Here is a 19,467-nt window from a genome sequence, read left to right as displayed (position 1 = left end):
AACATAACACGTTTAAACCTCTTAGTGAAATCAGATCAACGGAAAAAAACACACAGACATAGCAGATCCAACTCTCAGGTCCCCCAGACCCAAATAGCAAGCCAGGAATGTATTTATTTGTGGGGTGTCACACAACAAACTCTCCTCCTCCTTCCCCTGAAGCTACGTCCCTTACTTTTACACTATTGTTGCAATTTATTTTCTTTTGCGTGTGATTAGTTGCCAGAATGCAATATTTCTATTTCATTCAGATACTGGCTGGAGTTGTTAAATAAAACGCCAATCATGTTGATAAATTCTTATATTTATTAGAAAAGTTTAGATTGTGTGCTGTGTCAATGCTATTATTCCTCTGTACTTACAATCAGAGTTCCTTCTGCTAATAGGCAAAGCGCGGCATCTTGGAACAGTTCCACTAATTCCTCTAGACATACCTTTCAAAATACTCACAAGGTATCACAGGCTAAAGAGGTTCTTATTAGAGAACCTAGAAAAAGATTACATGTTCACCAGCTTTAAGTGCACTAAGTAATTGCTAAATTAGCAAGCATTACATCATGTTTTTGCCTTCAAGCTACAGACAGCTTATGTGGAATCATATGTCAATCAGCAACAGCCTAAGGGCAGTATATTCATTGAGTGATTCCCTTTCTGTGCCTAAAGTAGTATGTATTGAAAGCAGGTCTGATCCTTACATGATTGCATTTGTAGACCACACCATGTGACCACTGTAAGCTAGTAGTATATGCAGCGCAGGCGATGAAAGGGAACATCTTTCATATCTTCGCGGTGATCGCGGGCGTAGTCCCAGAGATAGTGGTCGAGGTGGATAGCGTTGATCTCCTCACTCATCGTCTGTCCCTTCTGCTTAAAAAGCTCCCGGACATGGTCGCAGATCAGTTCAACGCACCAAATAGAGCAGCCTCTGATCTCCATCTCTTGCCGGTCACCATACTGGAACATCACGCCTGCAGGGGACAGGAAGTGAGCATTCTCAAGTTTCAAAAACTTTATTCGATTCCGACAAAGAATCATAAAAGTCAACAATACATTTAAAACATAATTTGAAAACAATTTTGACCTATAACACTTAATTAAAAAAAGAACATTTGGTTATATAATCAAAATCAAAATCAAAATTGTACCCCATAGCTTTTCAATCCATTTAGGCTTAAATTCCTGCTGCCTATGAAAAAATCGATGACAGAGAAAATCATAAACAACAATATGATTGGGCCACAAAACAAATTCATAGAGCCAAGGTTAACCATACCGTTTTCTAATCATAAATGACACATGTATAAAATTTAGCATTGCACAACAAACATCAGATGTGGACAAAGTTAACAAATGGTCATAACCCTCTTTATAATGGCATGGTTGCTTTCCCTTAAGGATCGGCTTAATAAACCTGATTCTCGGATCCTTATATAAGGGGCAAAAGAGAACAAAATGCATGGTGCTTTGGCTGACCCTATTATTACAAGGACAGGGGGGCAGTCTCTCACACCAACTCCCCTGTTTTGGAAACGCAAAAAGAAAATGTAGAATGTGTAACCTAAACCTTGTCAAATAGAATCGCCTTTGCACATGATTAGTAAAGGTTAAATAAAACTGATGCTGAAAAGTAACCTTAAGAGCGTGAGGCCTAACCAGAGAATGCACAAGTGAGGATTTCCAATAACTTAATTTGATAACAGATTTGATATCTCCCTGAATATTCCCAGGGTTATCAAAAATGTCACCAAGGCCTATTTTGTGGAGTGTTATATCAACATAGGATGGCCACGGAATCTTATTCGTGTTTGACAGTTTTAAACAATCCCGGAGGATGTCTCTAGATAATTGTAGATCCTCCGATAGCCATATTTTTCCCCATAATAATAGAGGGGAAAGATGTATAATGTCACTCACATAACTCAGACCTATCTCCTCATGGACAAATCTATTTGAAGAACTTGATGGGATAGCCAATAGGCGCTTCAAGAATTTATTCTCAGTGGTTTGTATTATGTCAGGGCTTTCAATTCCCCAAACCCCTGCCCCATAGGTAGCTACCGACACACATTTCGCATTATACAGGGATTTTAGATGATCAACGGGTTTTTGACCCAGCTTCCCACAGAAACGAAACAGACCTTCAATAGAGCGACTAGCACTCTGTGCTCGGGTCTTCATTAACGGGGCCCAGCTTAATTTATTATTGAAAAGGTTTCCCAAATAGTTAAAATTTTCCACCTTTTCAATAATGGCACTATCTAATATAAACTTTCTGTTTTTTGTGCCCTTTGGGCCACAGACCATAACAAAAGATTTAGAGAAGTTCACCTTCAAGTCTAAGTCCAGCATAAAACTATGGAAGGCATCAAGACATTGCTGCATGCTATTTCCTGTGAGTGTCATTAATACCGTATCATCGGCATAAGAAAGCATCGGTATGCTCCTACCATTAATCTTAGGGAAATCATGGCAGTGGTCCAGCAGATATTTTTCCAACCCATTAGTATAAACTAGAAACAAAAAGGGGGCTAAAATACATCCTTGACGGACACCCTCAGTCGAGGGGATAGATTTAGTTTTCTCTCCGCCTGGGCCAAACCTTATGGCTACTGTGGTTGCTTCATGGAGTCTACATAGCAAATGAATCAATGGTTCCTCGAAACCCATAGCATCCATCATTTCCCACAGCTTGCTTCGACACACAGTGTCGAATGCACTAGAGAGGTCCATGAAGGCAAGGTGAATGGAAGAGTTCATTGCCTTCATGTATTTCCCTATAATCAGAGCCAGGTTCAGGCACTGTTCGACGGTGCCTTTGCCTTTTCGGAACCCATATTGGGAATCTACGATAAGGCCCACCGAGTCTGCCCATGTTTCTAGTCTAGCTAAAATGACCCTACCCAGTATCTTGCATGATGCATCAATTAGGGAGATTGGACGATAGCATCGGGGATCAGATCTGTTGCCTTTCTTGAAAATTGGCACCACTACTGCCTCCTTCCATGAGGTAGGAATACGGCTGATAATAACTGCTCTAAATACATTTAACAATAATGGAGCCCAAATCTTAATATTGTACTTAAAAAAGTCCAATGGGACTAAATCAGGACCAGGAGCTTTTAATGATATGCCTTTCAAAAAAGCATCTTCCACCTCTTGCAGGTTGAGTGATAAGCTCAGGGACAGAGAGGATTGTGAGACCACCAAATCCCTACAGTTTCCTAATGAAGGTTCATTAGATAAAATTCCATGAGGGTTAAAAATATCCCCAAAGTGTGACTCCCATGTTTCACATGCAATCTGCATCGTGATGTTATCCTTGCCATTACTTATAAAAAGGGGGCGATTAATTACATCCCAGAAAAGCCTACTATCCTTCAATTCTGAGGCCTTTTCTAGGTCTTCCCAAGCTAGATTTTTTAAATCCAGCTTCCTTTTTCTAATGGCTTCTTTATAAGCCACTCTAGATGCCCTAACCGAATCTATATCCCTGGGTTTTTGCTTCAATGCCACCTTCAGGGATCTATGTGTTGCCGAACATGCAGCATCAAACCATCTGGGCCCTTGCCTTTTATTTTTCCCAATAGGTTTTATAAGCCGTTCAGCTACATACCCACATAATGACTCAAAATTCTCTATAACCTTTTCAGGGTTAGCTATTGATGACAGACATGCTTCATATTCTGTGCTATACCTGTTCATTATTTCGTCCTCTAGACCTGCTGCGTCTATTTTGCCCCACTTAAGAGTGATACCCTGATTTCTGTTATACTTTATAGGTTGTTCCCAGACAGAATGTTTGGGTTTAACAGGACAAAAGAGGGACAGAATCAAAGGATTGTGGTCACTGGCAGCATTTGCAATTACCTCCAGTTTGTCAACATAATGTGTATACCCACTGGAAATAATTGCAAAATCGATGAAGCTCATTTTACCTCTGCTTCCCTGAAAAGTTGGTATCGGAGCCAAATCTGGACCAACCCAGGGCTCTACTATAGATAAATCATTTAAAATAATGATATTATTTAAAGCGTCCCCCTGTGGTGTATGTTTAAGGTGAGTCAAAGGAAAGTCATAAGAATCTCTCAAACCACACACCTTCGAATCCCCATGGGTGCATAATGTACAATTAAAATCACCCACCCAGATGACAAAAAGTAGGGGTTGGTCGTGGCGTGCCCTGGCTATGACCTCCTCTAACTTCAACATAACAGTTGTCTCATTATTGTCAAAGATGTTATAATACCAGTTAATTAATAGCAGTGGTTCAGGGAACAGGTTCACCAACATCATTACTTGAAACCATGGTGTATCAATTATCTTAGTAATTACAGGTTTACAAAGTTTTAACGAAATTGCTGTCATTAGACCACCCTTGGCCCTACCCGCTTGTGAAGGTACCGCTAAGGTATTGATAGCACAAAAGCCCTCAATATTCTGAGTGGAGCGGCTCCAAGTTTCCTGGAGACACAAAATATCACAAACACCCACAAAGTCTAACCATGTCTCATCCTCCAATCTTGGAGCAAGCCCCGCAATATTCCAAGAGATTAAACACATCCTTGTTTCACTATGGTTCTTTATAACTAGTTCAGGTAGTACCTCTGAATTTTGCCCTAGAATAGTTGTGCTTATAGCACTTTCAATATTGATACCAGTCTTGGGGGCTTGGGGGTCAGAAGCACGATCGTCACTCATGGGAACATTTCCCCATAAGTTATCGTTACGACTTTCTCCCTTCTCCCACTGGCTGGGCTCTCCTTCTGTCAGGTCATTAAGAGGGAAAATTTGTAGTGGTCAGTCTTGCTCATCCATGTCCACAAGTGGGTCAAAGCGGTTTCTTAAAGGGATGTTATTTGGGAACCACCCCGCCACTTCCTGCGGGCAGCTAAACATGTTGGTATTTGGTGCCCCTTGCCACCAGTTATGCTGGCTATACCCCTCAGGCCTGTTTGTTATCCGTCTATTATTCTGGACAATAGTCCATGGACCTTCCCCAGCTAAATGATTTCTTGGAGGATAAAAAAAGCTAAGGGGTCTCAGGACTATTGTGAGGTTAGCTTCATACGATGGGCGTGCACATAAATACTGTGCTGTGTGAGGATCAGCAAAACTAACCACAATGCAATCACCTGGCAGGGACTTAGGGGTAGGTCCAATCCAGGGCACTCTTCGAACCATCAACACACTGCTTCTTTGTTGGACAGGAAGCTGTGTGTTGGAATTAAGCCAGTGAGTGACCTTATTTTTCAGGGAGTGGTGATTCTCCTGGGAATGCTGGCCCAGCTCAGGGACACCAGCTAATATGATGACATAAGGTCCAACTTCTGGTGGAAGGTCAATAAAACCTCCACGAAAGTTGGGACGATTAGATTGCCGCTGAGAATTATGGGTTTGCCCTATAGGGTGTTGCGAGGCAATTCGTGGGTTTGAATTCTGCCTATGTACTAGATTAGGCAAAGGACATAATTTTGGTGCTACAGAACTAGAAGTTAATGCAGTCTGATTTACAACAGTAGTACGTGGCTTCGGTATTGGTTTAACTGTTGGCAAGGGGATAGCAATATTTTGGGGTATCTGTACGGGTAGTGGTAAGGATGCTAGTTCATTTGGGTGAGGGGATGAATCGCTTTCACGTGGATATTTGGCTTCCATTTCTTTTAAGCTCAAACTGGCCAGAGTAACTATGGTTCTATCCATTTCTAAGAGGTTAGTCTCTATACGAGAAAGCCTCAGTTCCAAAGGAGTAAGTAGTTGTTTTAACGTAACCCAGACCGTTTTGAGGAATTCTTCGTCTCCCCCTCTATCATTTGTTGATCCACCCAGCTGCCCCACTTGGTCGTTCGCTCCGATCGACTCTGGGGAGGCAACCAGGATGTTAGCGTCCGCTAAGGTGTTTAAATTCGGAGTGGCTATTCCACCCTGGATACCTGGGTTAGTTCTCATACTGTCATCCTTTAACCCCAAAGATCCCAGTGCCCTTCTACTATTGAAAAACTGTGATCTTGCAATTTTCGCTTTTTTACGTGCATGTACGGCCCTTGCAATACATTTCTTTTTATAAATTGCAGCTTTCCTAGTCCTACCTAAATTCATAGATTGATTGGTTTTAGGAGGATACAGGGTGCCTGACATGCCAGATAGTGGGACAAAATCCTTAGTTGGTTCCAATGGAATAGGTAAAGGGATCGAAGGTGGTATTTGGGGAATAGAGGAAGGGGCTTGATGAATAGCTGCCGTGATCAACAGAGGCCTTGGACCTACTATATGCTCGGGGGTACGTGCCAGAGCAATATTCCCCATGGAAGATTTTCTAGTGCTAGCTAAATGCTCAGATAGCCTTCGGGCAGCTTCAAGATCCAGTGAGACCCTGTGCTGCATTTTATTAATTTCCTCATCAATGGCTAAATTAGTTTTAACTAGAAAATCATCCAGTGTCCGATTAGAGTTACTCGCGGCCATGAGAGTTTTACTCCGACTACCTCGTGAGCACATTATACAGATTAATTAAAACACAATAAATAATTAAATATTTAATAAAATACCACTAATAAGAACTGTATAATGCACCAGCCAAGGAACGCGGCCCAGCCCAGTCCTCTTTGTCCTCGAACGGCCTCAAACGGCCCAGTCTTTGCCCTGTCTTCGCCCCGAGGCTGCGTCCCGCGCTGCGGGAGAGCAAGCAGTGTTTATAGTGTTTGAGAAAGGGCGTGGGGGCGGAGCTCCAGGGAGAGCGGACCGGAAGCTGACCACGGTCTCGCAGGGACACCTGGGTAAGGTAGTCCCTGCACGCTCGCAGCCCTGGGGTTCCCGAGTTCACCAGAAGTCACCCCCACCGAAGGCGGGCAGAGTCAGCACCAGCAGGAGATCCCTTAGCGAAGCGGCACCCGCGGAGCGGGTGCGGCGAGCAGCACAGTAGGAAACAAACGGAGAGGTGAGCGCTGGTCCACAAGTGCGCTTGACAGCAAAACGATGTGTCCCAAAGGTCAGGAGCAAGCCCAGGTGATTTTAACTGCCTTCTGATGGGCGGGGGGCGGAGCTCCAGGGAGAGCGGACCGGAAGCTGACCACGGTCTCGCAGGGACACCTGGGTAAGGTAGTCCCTGCACGCTCGCAGCCCTGGGGTTCCCGAGTTCACCAGAAGTCACCCCCACCGAAGGCGGGCAGAGTCAGCACCAGCAGGAGATCCCTTAGCGAAGCGGCACCCGCGGAGCGGGTGCGGCGAGCAGCACAGCAGGAAACAAACGGAGAGGTGAGCGCTGGTCCACAAGTGCGCTTGACAGCAAAACGATGTGTCCCAAAGGTCAGGAGCAAGCCCAGGTGATTTTAACTGCCTTCTGATGGGCGGGGGGCGGAGCTCCAGGGAGAGCGGACCGGAAGCTGACCACGGTCTCGCAGGGACACCTGGGTAAGGTAGTCCCTGCACGCTCGCAGCCCTGGGGTTCCCGAGTTCACCAGAAGTCACCCCCACCGAAGGCGGGCAGAGTCAGCACCAGCAGGAGATCCCTTAGCGAAGCGGCACCCGCGGAGCGGTTGCGGCGAGCAGCACAGCAGGAAACAAACGGAGAGGTGAGCGCTGGTCCACAAGTGCGCTTGACAGCAAAACGATGTGTCCCAAAGGTCAGGAGCAAGCCCAGGTGATTTTAACTGCCTTCTGATGGGCGGGGGGCGGAGCTCCAGGGAGAGCGGACCGGAAGCTGACCACGGTCTCGCAGGGACACCTGGGTAAGGTAGTCCCAGCACGCTCGCAGCCCTGGGGTTCCCGAGTTCACCAGAAGTCACCCCCACCGAAGGCGGGCAGAGTCAGCACCAGCAGGAGATCCCTTAGCGAAGCGGCACCCGCGGAGCGGGTGCGGCGAGCAGCACAGCAGGAAACAAACGGAGAGGTGAGCGCTGGTCCACAAGTGCGCTTGACAGCAAAACGATGAGCATTCTCGTAAATACACAAGTACAATTCTGTGATGCCAATCAGATCATTCTTGTTTAAGTAATGTCACACTAGTGTATGCAATGAGGTAGAGTAAAATTATGTAACACGTATCATCATTATAACACCATGGACTTAATTTAGGGGTCGCAGCTATGATCCCTCACTTGCTTCCTGCGACCCCTGTTACTACTACCTTTGTGACCCCTTGCCTCAGCGGTGGAAAAAACACTGTCAAGAACACAGGGGGAACTTTCCCATATATGTGTCTGGGCTCCACCCTCCTTATTTTATACCCATTTTGTGTTCCACTAAGTGTAACCCTTCCTTATGGGCAAATTCCTTGCTTAATTTTCGCCTCAACCCTCCAGAGACATCTGAGACGATCGCTACGAGTAAATGTATAATGCAAAATGTATATAGGTATCCCCTATCCCTTATGTACACAGCACCCCACCACCTCCTACTCTATTGTACACTTTTGAGACTTTTGCCACGAGTAATATGTATAATGTACATACGTACCCTCTATCCCTTATGTACCCAGCACCCTGCCCCTTCATATACTATTGTGTACTTTTGTGAAATTCAAACCTATTGTATACTGTTTTGTTCCAGTAAAGCGCTCTGATACCCTAACGGGTCAAGTTCCTGCTCTAAAAAAACACTTAAATAAATAAATAAAATAGTGTATTAGTCACTACTAGAGTAATAAACTAAGGAGCACCAGGAGCTGAAACAGGTCCTTCGCTTGAAGCTGAGTTAAGTAAAAAAAGATGCTTTTAAATGTATGCTGTGCACTTGCATGGAGGTGTGTTTGCCTGGGAACATGTATGTGTGAAAGTGGGTGAGAGTGACAGGTTGTGAGTGAGTTGGAGTGTTAGTGCGTCACAGTGTGTGAGAATGATTAGTGAGAGTGACTGAGTGAGAAAGTACAAGAATAAATGTGAATGAATGTTAGAAAGTGTGAGGGTGTGAGTAACTGAGAAGATGAATGATTGAGAGAAAGAGTGAATGCAAGTGAATGTGCGTTAGTGTGAATGTTTGAGAGTAAGAGTAAATGTGAGTAAGAGTAAGTGAGTGCAAATGAGTCAAAGTGAGAGAGATTAAGCAAGACTGTTGAAATGAGTAAGAGTGGGTGCACGTGTTTCAGACATTATGAAGGAGGGATAGTAATAGAGTGAGTGTGACTGAGTGAGTATAAGAGGAGTGCAAGAGAGAATAAATGAGTGCAAGTGAACGAGTATGTGAATGTAAGTGAGCTTGAGTAAGAATGTGGTGCTGGTTTGAAATCAGCTGTTGGCCCTGGCATACTGTAGGTATTTCTTGGCTTACGGAGGACCTCCTATCAAAATGCTGGCACTGGTATTCTTAAAATGACAGGCATCTGTGACAAAGTACTGACAATGGCATACTAGAGGTAATAACTCGGCATAAGGGGCACACACAGACAAGAACTAGCCCTGGCATAATGGAAGAGATTCTTCGCAGAGGGGCACTCGTTGCAAAATGCTGGCGCTGGCACACTGGAGGTCATTCTTGGCATAAGGAATGACAAATGTAGCATATGAGAAGGGGCATACATGACCCGCTATTACATACTAGAAGCGGTTTTGACATAACAGTCAACCATGATAAATGGGCAGCATTATTAGCAACATTCTAGCACTGGCAGATTGTATGTAATCTTTGGCATAAGAAGGTACCCTTGGAAAAATGTTGGCCTGGCACAATGGAGGAAATTATTGACATTTGGAGGCATCCATAGTACATTTTGAAAAAATGGCATCAACTCCTGGGGAGCATGGCACACCATGAAAGGACTTGAATATTTAAGGAGTGTCCTTTCACAGCCCATGGATTTTGAGCAAATGTATGTGAACATTGTGCTTTTAAATGCCCTATTTGACCCAATTGTTTAAAAGGAATTATCTGTGGTGAATTGCCTCTTATCCCCTGACCTTCCCTATAAGGGATTGGGCTCATTTACTCCACTCTCAAAAATTCAGGGTCAATATTACGCTACACAGCTTTTAAAGATCACCGGCTGCCACTGCAAGAACAGAAGGTAAACAGTGACATGATGAGCACGTTCTACTTACTGTAACTTCCACTATGAGCTCCAGGGCTCGTCCCCCGAAAGCCTCTGCCATCTGGAACCAAAGGCAACGATCCTGCGATTCCGAACAGCTGACAACTGCTGTTAACAGAGTCCAGGTCAGAGCGAAAACCTGAACAAAGATGGAAGCGAAAAAAACACCCAGAAGATTTTCCTTGCTTAGGGCCTGTAGACAGTGCCAGTAGAGGTCACCCTGCGGTCTCGGTGCAGCCCGTTCTCTCTCGGGGGAAGGGCAACCTTAGCTCTGAACCGTGCCTAACTGCAGGGGCTCGCAGACGCTGCCTCTCCTAATCCCCTGGGCGCCGACAACATACTGGAAACAAGTATTAGAAATGCAATCGGGCTCGGATTTATTTGAGTTTGAGCTAATGGCATTGTAAATGGCAATGTCTTTTCGCCATGTGTTATGGAGTGTGTGCATGTGGTGTGTAGTGGAATTATGTTGGTTGGATTGTAATTTTACCAATGGTGGCATGCTGTGCTTTAGATGAATATGTTTAAAAGTAAAGTGTACCATACTGCGATTGCTACAATAGTTAATTGTGGATGCGTTAAAAATTGATGCGTGCACTGATGGCTGGTGGTGTGTGACTCACTGTCACTCTACACTCACTGTCACTCTGCACTCACTGTCACTCTGCACTCACTCTACACTCACTGTCACTCAGCACTCACTGTCACTCTGCACTCACTGTGCACTCTGCACTCCCTATGCACTCTAAAGTCTGCACTCCCTATGCACTCTGCACTCCCTATGCACTCTGCACTCTGCACTCCCTATGAACTTTGCACTCTGCGCTCCCTATGCACTCTGCACTCCCTATGCACTCTGCACTCCCTATGCACTCTTCACTCTGCGCTCCCTATGCACTCTTCACTCTGCACTCCCTATGCACTCTGCACTCCCTATGCACTCTGCACCCCCTATGCACTCTGCACTCCCTATGCACTCCCTATGCACTCCCTATGCACTGTGCACTCTGCACTCCCTATGCACTCTGCACTGCCTATGCACTGTGCACTCTTCACTCCCTATGCACTGTGCACTTCCTATGCACTATGCACTCCCTATGCACTCTGCACTCCCTATGCACTCTGCACTCCCTATGCACTCTGCAATCTGCGCTCCCTATGCACTCTGCACTCCCTATGCACTCCCTATGCACTCTGCACTCCCTATGCACTCTGCACTCCCTATGCACTCCCTATGCACTCTACACTCACTGTCACTCTGCACTCACTGTCACTCTGCACTCACTCTACACTCACTGTCACTCTGCACTCACTGTCAATCTGCACTCACTGTCACGCTGCACTCACTGTCACGCTGCACTCACTGTCACGCTGCACTCACTGTCACTCTGCACTCACTGTGCACTCTGCACTCCCTATGCACTCTAAAGTCTGCACTCCCTATGCACTCTGCACTCCCTATGCACTCTGCACTCCCTATGAACTTTGCACTCTGCGCTCCCTATGCACTCTGCACTCCCTATGCACTCTGCACTCCCTATGCACTCTGCGCTCCCTATGCACTCTTCACTCTGCACTCCGTATGCACTCTGCACTCCCTATGCACTCTGCACCCCCTATGCACTCTGCACTCCCTATGCACTCTGCACTCCCTATGCACTGTGCACTTCCTATGCACTATGCACTCCCTATGCACTCTGCACTCCCTATGCACTCTGCACTCCCTATGCACTCTGCAATCTGCGCTCCCTATGCACTCTGCACTCCCTATGCAATCCCTATGCACTCTGCACTCCCTATGCACTCTGCACTCCCTATGCACTCTGCACTCCCTATGCACTCTGCACTCCCTATGCACTCTGCACTCCCTATGCACTCTGCACTCCCTATGCACTCTGCACTCCCTATGCACTCTACACTCCCTATGCACTCTGCACTCCCTATGCACTCTGCACTCCCTATGCACTCTGCACTCCCTATGCACTCTGCACTCCCTATGCACTCTGCACTCTTCACTCCCTATGCACTCTGCACTCTTCACTCCCTATGCACTCTGCACTCCCTATGCACTATGCACTTCCTATGCACTCTGCACTCCCTATGCACTCTGCACTATGCACTCCCTATGCACTCTGCACTCCCTATGCACTCTGCACTCCCTATGCACTCTGCGCTCCCTAACCACACAGAAAATGCCAACAATGGCGGACGAAAATTATATATAGCCTATCGCGTCAAGGCTACTAAAAAGACAGCACAGCGAAGACGAATCACTATGCAGATGCCATAAAAAAAGCTTGCGCACTAAGGAATGTTTCTGGCCCGAGCCCTAAAGAAACCTTTTTTTTTTTTCTTTAACAATAGGAGCTCGGAGCTCCGCCCCACTTCGTAGTGACGTAGGCCGAGCCCTAAAAAAAGAGGCTGCCATGTTGCTATGAGTGAGGAGAGAGCACAGCCACCCCTCTCGGATGTTACACTACAGTGTATACGGTTTTGTTTTTGTGCTTACTTCATGTAACGTATTTATCCATATACATATAACCCAGGTAACTGTCTCTTTGCCAACTATGCAAAGCGCTCTGATGCTTTCAGGTTGAGTTCGCCCTATACATAACTCCATAAATAAATAAATTCAGCAGTGTAATGCTCACTATTCTGATTAAGTTAAAACATAAACTAAAAACAAACACATTTCTAAAGATGTTGTTGCCATGTTTCATTATTGTGGATATATGAAACATTATGTGTTTGAATAAAACCTTCACCTCGTGAGATAGCCCCACGCAAAAGAACATAAATCAAAATGTAGTAATAATAAGGGATCAAATAGGCAAATGGCATAGTTCATATTCAAATTTAGGCTCCCAGGGCGGTTTTGTGACACTACATCCTCATCAGATGAAAGCATACTTCTTCATAGAATCCAAAGAGTAACAAGAAAACAAGTTACTTACCTGTAACTTTGGTTCTCCAGTATTGGAAACTTTCAAGGATTCCCATGCTTGTATCATTCTCTATCGTCAGAATGGGAGTTCCCGGTATACATAAAATAGCACTAGAAACCAAAACAGAAACCAGGCCTAGGCCTAGGCCATTCTAGTTTTGTACCATATTCGACATCAGCCTCACCCCTTAGAACCCTCCTGAGAGAAGCTCCGAGCATCAGATTTTCGTAGCCGTTGTGTAACCATGCTACTGAATGTGCCGAATGCTGAGCCTTCCTAGGGGAGGAGGGTGGGTCGCATGGGACTCTATGAAAGTTTCCAATACTGGAGAACCAACGTTACAGGTAAGTAGGAAAATGCTACTTACCAGTATGGATCTGTTCTTGGCATGTAGAGCTGCAGAGTTACACACTGTGCATAGATCGCCATCTACTGTTGGGCCCGGATGTTTGCAGTTTGTTGTTGTCCTGAAAAGTTCTTTGGAAGTCACAAGATAGGTGACTCCTCCATTGGACCACATTGTCCATGGGCATCCTCAGATTGTTTTTTGCAATTAGGGACATGATGGAGCTTTGCAAGAAAAGGAAGGATGTCCATGTAAGCTGTATCTAATTAAGATAATACTAGTGTTTTGTGAATGTTTGCGGTGTAGACCATGTAGCTGCTCTGCACATGTCATCCAGTGGAATGTTCCCTAAAAATGCCATTGAAGCCCCTATTTTCCTTGTAGAGTGGGCTTTAGGGGGAACAGATAACGTACGTTTAGCTTGGGGGTATCAAATCTGTATGCATTTGACAATCCATCTAGCTATCCCAGATTTTGAAATGGGATTACCCTTATGTGGTGGTGAGAAAGACGAAAACAAGTTACTTACCTGTAACTTTGGTTCCCCAGTATTGGTACTTTCATAGATTCTCGTGCTTTGTATCATTCCCCGTCGTCGGAATGGGAGCCTCTGTAACATAAAAATACCATAGCAGTAGGTACAAAAGAGAAAGAAAGGCCTAGGCCTCATCTCATTTTGTAGCCTATCCGCCTCTTTTTGTAAAAGAGACCAAAACATGGTAACAACCAATCAGAGTAGCCTCACCCCATAGAACCTTCCTGAGAGAGCCTCAGATTTTCGTAGCCGTTGTGTAAAAGTAATTACATTTGTTGAAGGCTGAGCTTTCCCAGGGGAGGCGGAAGGGCGCATGGGAATCTATGAAAGTACCAATACTGAGCAACCAAAGTTACAGGTAAGTAACTTGTTTTCTTGCCCCAGTATTGGACTTTAATAGATTCCCATGCTTTGTATCAGAGTAGCTAGCAGGAAGCCACAAATGCACATTTTGTTACATGCATATCAGCATAACACAGTATAAGCATTATCATCAAATACAAAATGTGCAATAAAGGAAGGAGGGATAGAAGGGAAAGCTCACCGCTCACTGGAATAAATTCCTCTGGACTGCTTGTCCGACTGCTGCGTCACTTCTTGTGGAAGAATCCAAACAGTAGTATATCGTGAACGAATGGGCACTGCACCAAGTAGCTGCCCTACAAATGTCCTTGATAGGGACACCAGAGAACAAAGCTGTACACGATGACACTGATCTCGTAGAATGAGCCTTGATCCGTCTGTTCAGCGGCTTCCCTGCCGCCTGATGACAGAACTGAATTGTGCTGGCAATCCATCGTGATAGCCCCTGCTTTGACAGGGGTAAACCTTTTCTTGGAGCGCCAAAAGCAACAAAAAGTTGCGATGTCTTCCTGAATGCCTTTGTACGTTGAAGATAGAACTTTGAGCATCTTTGGACATCCAAAGTGTGGAGAGACCTCTCCGCCAGAGATGAAGGTCGAGGAAAGTAAGACTTCAGCACTATAGGTTAGTTTAGGTGAAAATCCGAAGGGACTTTTGGGATAAATTTTGGATTTGTCCGTAAAATCAAAGACTCCTTTTTGAACTGTAAGAAAGGTTCAACAATCGTGAGAGCTTGAAGCTCTCCAACCCTCCTAGCAGTTGTTATCGCTAGAAGAAAAGCAACTTTCCATGACACAAACTTCATGTCAGCTTTAAGGATTGGTTCAAAAGGAGCCCTCATGAGATGGGCAAGGACCAGGTTGAGCTGCCAAATCGGAGGAGGAGGTCTCACCGGAATAGACCCTTCAGGAATTGTTTGATCACCCTCGCGGACCAAAGAGAAGGACCAGAGGTTGTTCGCCTGAACCTAGAGATCGCTGCCAGATGCACCTTAATGGAGCAGTGTTGAAGACCTGATTTTGCCAAAGACAATATGTACGGTAAGATCTTATGAGGAGTCGAAGTAAAAGGATGAAGGTTTTCCTTTTGGCACCATGCACAAAAACGCTTCCATTTTGCTCGATAAGTCCTGTTTGTACTAGGAGCCCGAGCTTGAGCTAAAATGTTCTTGCAATCTTGAGGAATATCTAAAGCATTGAACTCCCGGTGTTCAGGAGCCAAGCTGTCAATTGCAAAGAGCTTGGGTCCGGATGCATTACTTGGCCATGGGACATCGTCATCAGGGTAGGAATGGGGCGTAGGAGAACCAGTTGACCCTACCGAGGAGGAGCTCGGTGTTCCAAAACTGGCGGGGCCAAGCCGGGGCTATTAAAATCATGGTGCAGGGTTCCGTCTTGAGTTTCCTCAGTAACCTTGGTATCAAAGGAATCGGTGGAAAGGCGTAAAGAAATGCGCCTGACCAGGCTATCGAAAGGGCATTCCCCAATGACCCTCGATGGAGATACCTGCTTGCGTAGAGTTGGCATTTCTTGTTCTCTGGGGTCGCAAACCGGTCTATAAGAGGAGTGCCCCAACAGGAGAATATCCTTTCGAGAGTCCTCTAATTAAATTCCCATTCGTGGGAAATCGACCTTAGGCGGCTCAATGAATCCGCCTCCACATTGAGGGAACCTGGAAGATGTTCTGCAGAGAGACACACCTGGTGATAAATAGCCCATTCCCAGATCTCTTGAGCTTCCTTTGAAAGAAGCTTGGATTTTGATCCGCCCTGCTTGTTCACATAATGCATGGCCGTCGTGTTGTCTGTACGCACTAGAACCGTAGAACCCCGAATCTTTGGAAGGAAAGCCTGTAGAGACAGACGAATTGCTCGCAGTTCCAGTAAATTGATGTGAAAGGTGCGAAGCTCTGGAGACCAGTGATCGCTCACTTGAAGATCCTGCAATGTCGCTCCCCAGCCTTCCAGAGAGGCGTCTGTGGTTAGAACTAACGGAGAGGGAGGAACCGTGAAGGAGAGACCTTCCTCGATATTGCTTGCTATAGTCCACCACCTGACTGCTTTCTTCATGATAGGAGTTATCTCTATCTTGTCCTCGAAGGACCCCTCTGCTTGACGCCATTGCATGTCCAGTTGTTCCTGCAAGGGTCGCATGTGAAGCCTGCAGTGCGGAATCAATGCAAGATGACATCGACCCTAGAAGGGACTTGTACTGACAGGACTGAAAGAATTTGTTTCCTTTTAAATCGGTTGGCAGCAAGAATCAGTTTGTTTTTCCTCTCCTCTGAAGGAAAAGCTCTGCAATGAGCAGTATCCAGAATGGAAACCCAGAAATCTTGCTGACCTGGACGGAAGAAGAACCGACTTGCTTCTGTTTAGACCCAGACCTAGATGACTGAATAGTTGAATACAATCCTCGACTGCTTTTGAAGCTTCCCGAGAAGAAGGAGCTTTTATCAGTGAGTCGTCCAGGTAGGGAAACACCTGCAGAGACTGCCTTCTGAGAAAAGCTGCCACTGGTGCCAATACCTTTGTAAATATCGTGGTGCTGATCTTAGTCCGAAAGGTAGGACTTTGAACTGAAAGTGGCTCTTGGCTACTGTAAAGCGAAGATACCTCCTGTGGGCCGGATGAATGGGAACATGAAAATATGCGTTCTCTAGAGGTGAGTTGCCATTTAATCGCCAGGATTTAGGAGACGCAATATATCCTGGAGAGAAACCATCCGAAAAGAGAGTTTTATGAGATAGGTGTTGAGCTCCCTCAGGTCTAGAATTGGGCGCCACTTTTCTTCTGTCTTGCGAACCAGGAAAAACCTGGAATAGAATCCTTTCCCTCGTTGGGTCTGAGGAACCGATTCTATGATGAGAAGCTGTTGAACTTTGAGACTTAGAAGATTTAGATGTTTAGATTCCGTGGCGTGAGGAGCTCTGAATGGTGGAAATTCTTGAAACTCTAGTGTGTGGCCGAATTGTACGATGTTGTGCACCCACCGATCCGATGTAATAATTTTCCAGTTGTGGAGGTATTGTGATATCCTGCCCCCCACTGATGTTATTAGAGGGGGAGGAACAGTAGACAGAGCCATGAAGCCGCTATTGACGCTTAGGCGTATCTTTCCCCTGACGTCCCTGTCGTCCTCTTGGTGGTTGACGAGAGAAAGACACCGATTGACCTTGGCGCTGTGAGTATTGGAGTTTGTATGACTGAGAGGACTGTGAGTAAGAAGAGTAGCACTGTTGGTTGCCCCCTCTGTACGATGAAAATCCTCTCCCTCTCGCACCTCTGAAAGGAACTTTGCGGTAATGCAATGTCCCCAAGGACCTTGCCGTGTCTGTGTCCTTCTTGATGTCTTGAAGGGCATCATCTACATGCTTTCCAAAAAGCATTTCTACGTCATAAGGTAAGTACAAGATCTTATTTTGAACTTCCTGGCGAAACCAGGTTGCCCGCAGCCAGCCCAGATGCCTTAAAACTGCTGAACCTGCTAGAGCTCGGAAAGCGGTAGTTGCTATGTCCATACCACAATCTATCACCTCTGAAGATGAACGCTCCCCTTCCACCAGTATCTTTCTGGCCTCATCTTTCGCACTATCCGGAAGTTGGTCAACAAACGGGGATAAATCACACCACATCTGGCGATCATATCTACCCAAGATAGCAATCAATCAAAGCATTTGTATCGCGCGCTACTCACCCGGAGGGTCTCAAGGCGCTTGGGGTAGGGGGGTCCGCTACTGCTCGAACAGCCAGGTCTTGAGTTGCTTCCTGAAGGCGAGGTGGTCTTGGGTCAGGTGGAGGTGGATGGGGAGGGAGTTCCATGTCTTGGCGGCCAGGTAGGAGAAGGATCTTCCTCCCGTCGTTGCTCTTTGGATGCGGGGGACGGCGGTGAGGGCGTGGCTGGTCAATCGTAGCTGGCGGGCGGGAGTGTAGAAGGTCAGGCGGTCGTTGAGGTATTTTGGGCCTTGGTTGTGGAGAGCTTTGTGTGCGTGGGTGAGGAGTCGGAACGTGATTCTCTTGCTGACGGGGAGCCAGTGCAGGTTTCTCAGGTGTACGGAGATGTGGCTGTGTCGGGGGATGTCCAGGATGAGGCGTGCTGAGGCGTTCTGAATGCGCTGGAGTCTTTTCTGGAGTTTTGCAGTGGTTCCGGCATAGAGGGAGTTGCCGTAGTCCAGTTGGCTGGTGACGAGGGCCTGGGTGACCGTCTTCCTGGTTTCGGTGGGGATCCAACGGAAGATTTTACGTAGAATGCGTAGGATGTTGAAGCACGACGAGCAGGAGCATTAGCAGCTCTAACCAGCAGGCTAGCCATAGAAGAGAACCTTTTCCCCACATTGTCCAGACGTCTCCCTTCCTTGTCTGGCAGTGTCGTAAGTGGCGCCGATGGATTCTAGGACTTACTTTGCGCTGCCTGGGAAATAACTGAGTCCGGCTTCGGTTGACCAGTCAGGCAAGCGGGACTGCTTTCTGGAGCTTTATACTTCTTCTCCAGCCGGGGAAGAACAGGGATGACTGTAGCAGGATTCTACATCACCTTAGTACCTACCGACCACACATGTTCAATTATCGGTATTGAACGGATGGATTTTCTATAAGGCTCTCTGAAGTCGTAAAGAAAACAGTCTGATTGCACTGACGTAATCGGAAGGCCAAATCTCTTGGACGCCCTCTCCATAAGATTATGGAAACCTACAATGTCTGCTGGAGGGAAGGTAGCAGTATCCGCCACTGGTGAAGCTGGATCTTGAACAACATTATCGTCCCAACCTCTATCCGGGTCATGAGGTGGATCTACCTGAAGATCTTCATCAGATGAGACATTATCATCTTGAATAGTCACAACCTCCTGATGGCTTTCTCTTGCTTCTGGTTCCGAAACTCAAGAAACCAGAGGCGTCACTGCAACTGCTGAGCAGATGGAGAAGGAGGATGCTCTTGCTGGTCCGAGGGTTGTGACGGAAACCTTTTCCTGTAGTCATGTAGCATCATATGTAAGTCCGTTATAAGAGAGGACGGCATTGCCACCATATCCTGATGCAATTTTTGTGGAGGCCTCTCTTGTTGAACAAAATGGCGTTCTTCTGTATAGTATTCCTCAGAATCCGAATCGTGATATTTTACTTGGAGTTCGGATGGGCTATAAGCATCCCCATAAGGACCATCTTCATCATCATCCGACTCCTCCTCAAGAAGCAAAGTTGGAGGTAAGGGTGTTACACGGCGAGGAGATGTCATCTCTGGAGTGATTTGGTGCCTCTTTAT

The 19,467-nt window shown here is 46.2% G+C and overlaps 1 protein-coding gene across 4 annotated transcripts in view; it reads right to left on the bottom strand.

The window, feature by feature from the left end:
- Nucleotides 1-286: 286 nt before the first annotated feature.
- Nucleotides 287-19,467, bottom strand: part of LOC144822541 (queuosine 5'-phosphate N-glycosylase/hydrolase-like) — a 211,438-nt gene continuing 192,257 nt past the window's right edge. For all 4 annotated transcript variants that reach the window (XM_078680190.1, XM_078680188.1, XM_078680189.1 and 1 more), the window contains one exon: nt 287-968. In XM_078680190.1, coding sequence (XP_078536316.1) covers nt 736-968 — 233 coding nt within the window. In that variant the 3' untranslated portion in view covers nt 287-735. The remainder of the gene's footprint in view (nt 969-19,467) is intronic.

This window comes from Lissotriton helveticus, chromosome 3_1, assembly GCF_964261635.1.
Source record: "Lissotriton helveticus chromosome 3_1, aLisHel1.1, whole genome shotgun sequence".
Taxonomy (NCBI): Eukaryota; Metazoa; Chordata; class Amphibia; order Caudata; family Salamandridae; genus Lissotriton; species Lissotriton helveticus.
Note: the sequence above shows the minus strand (reverse complement) of the source record. Positions and strands in the feature narration are given on the sequence as shown.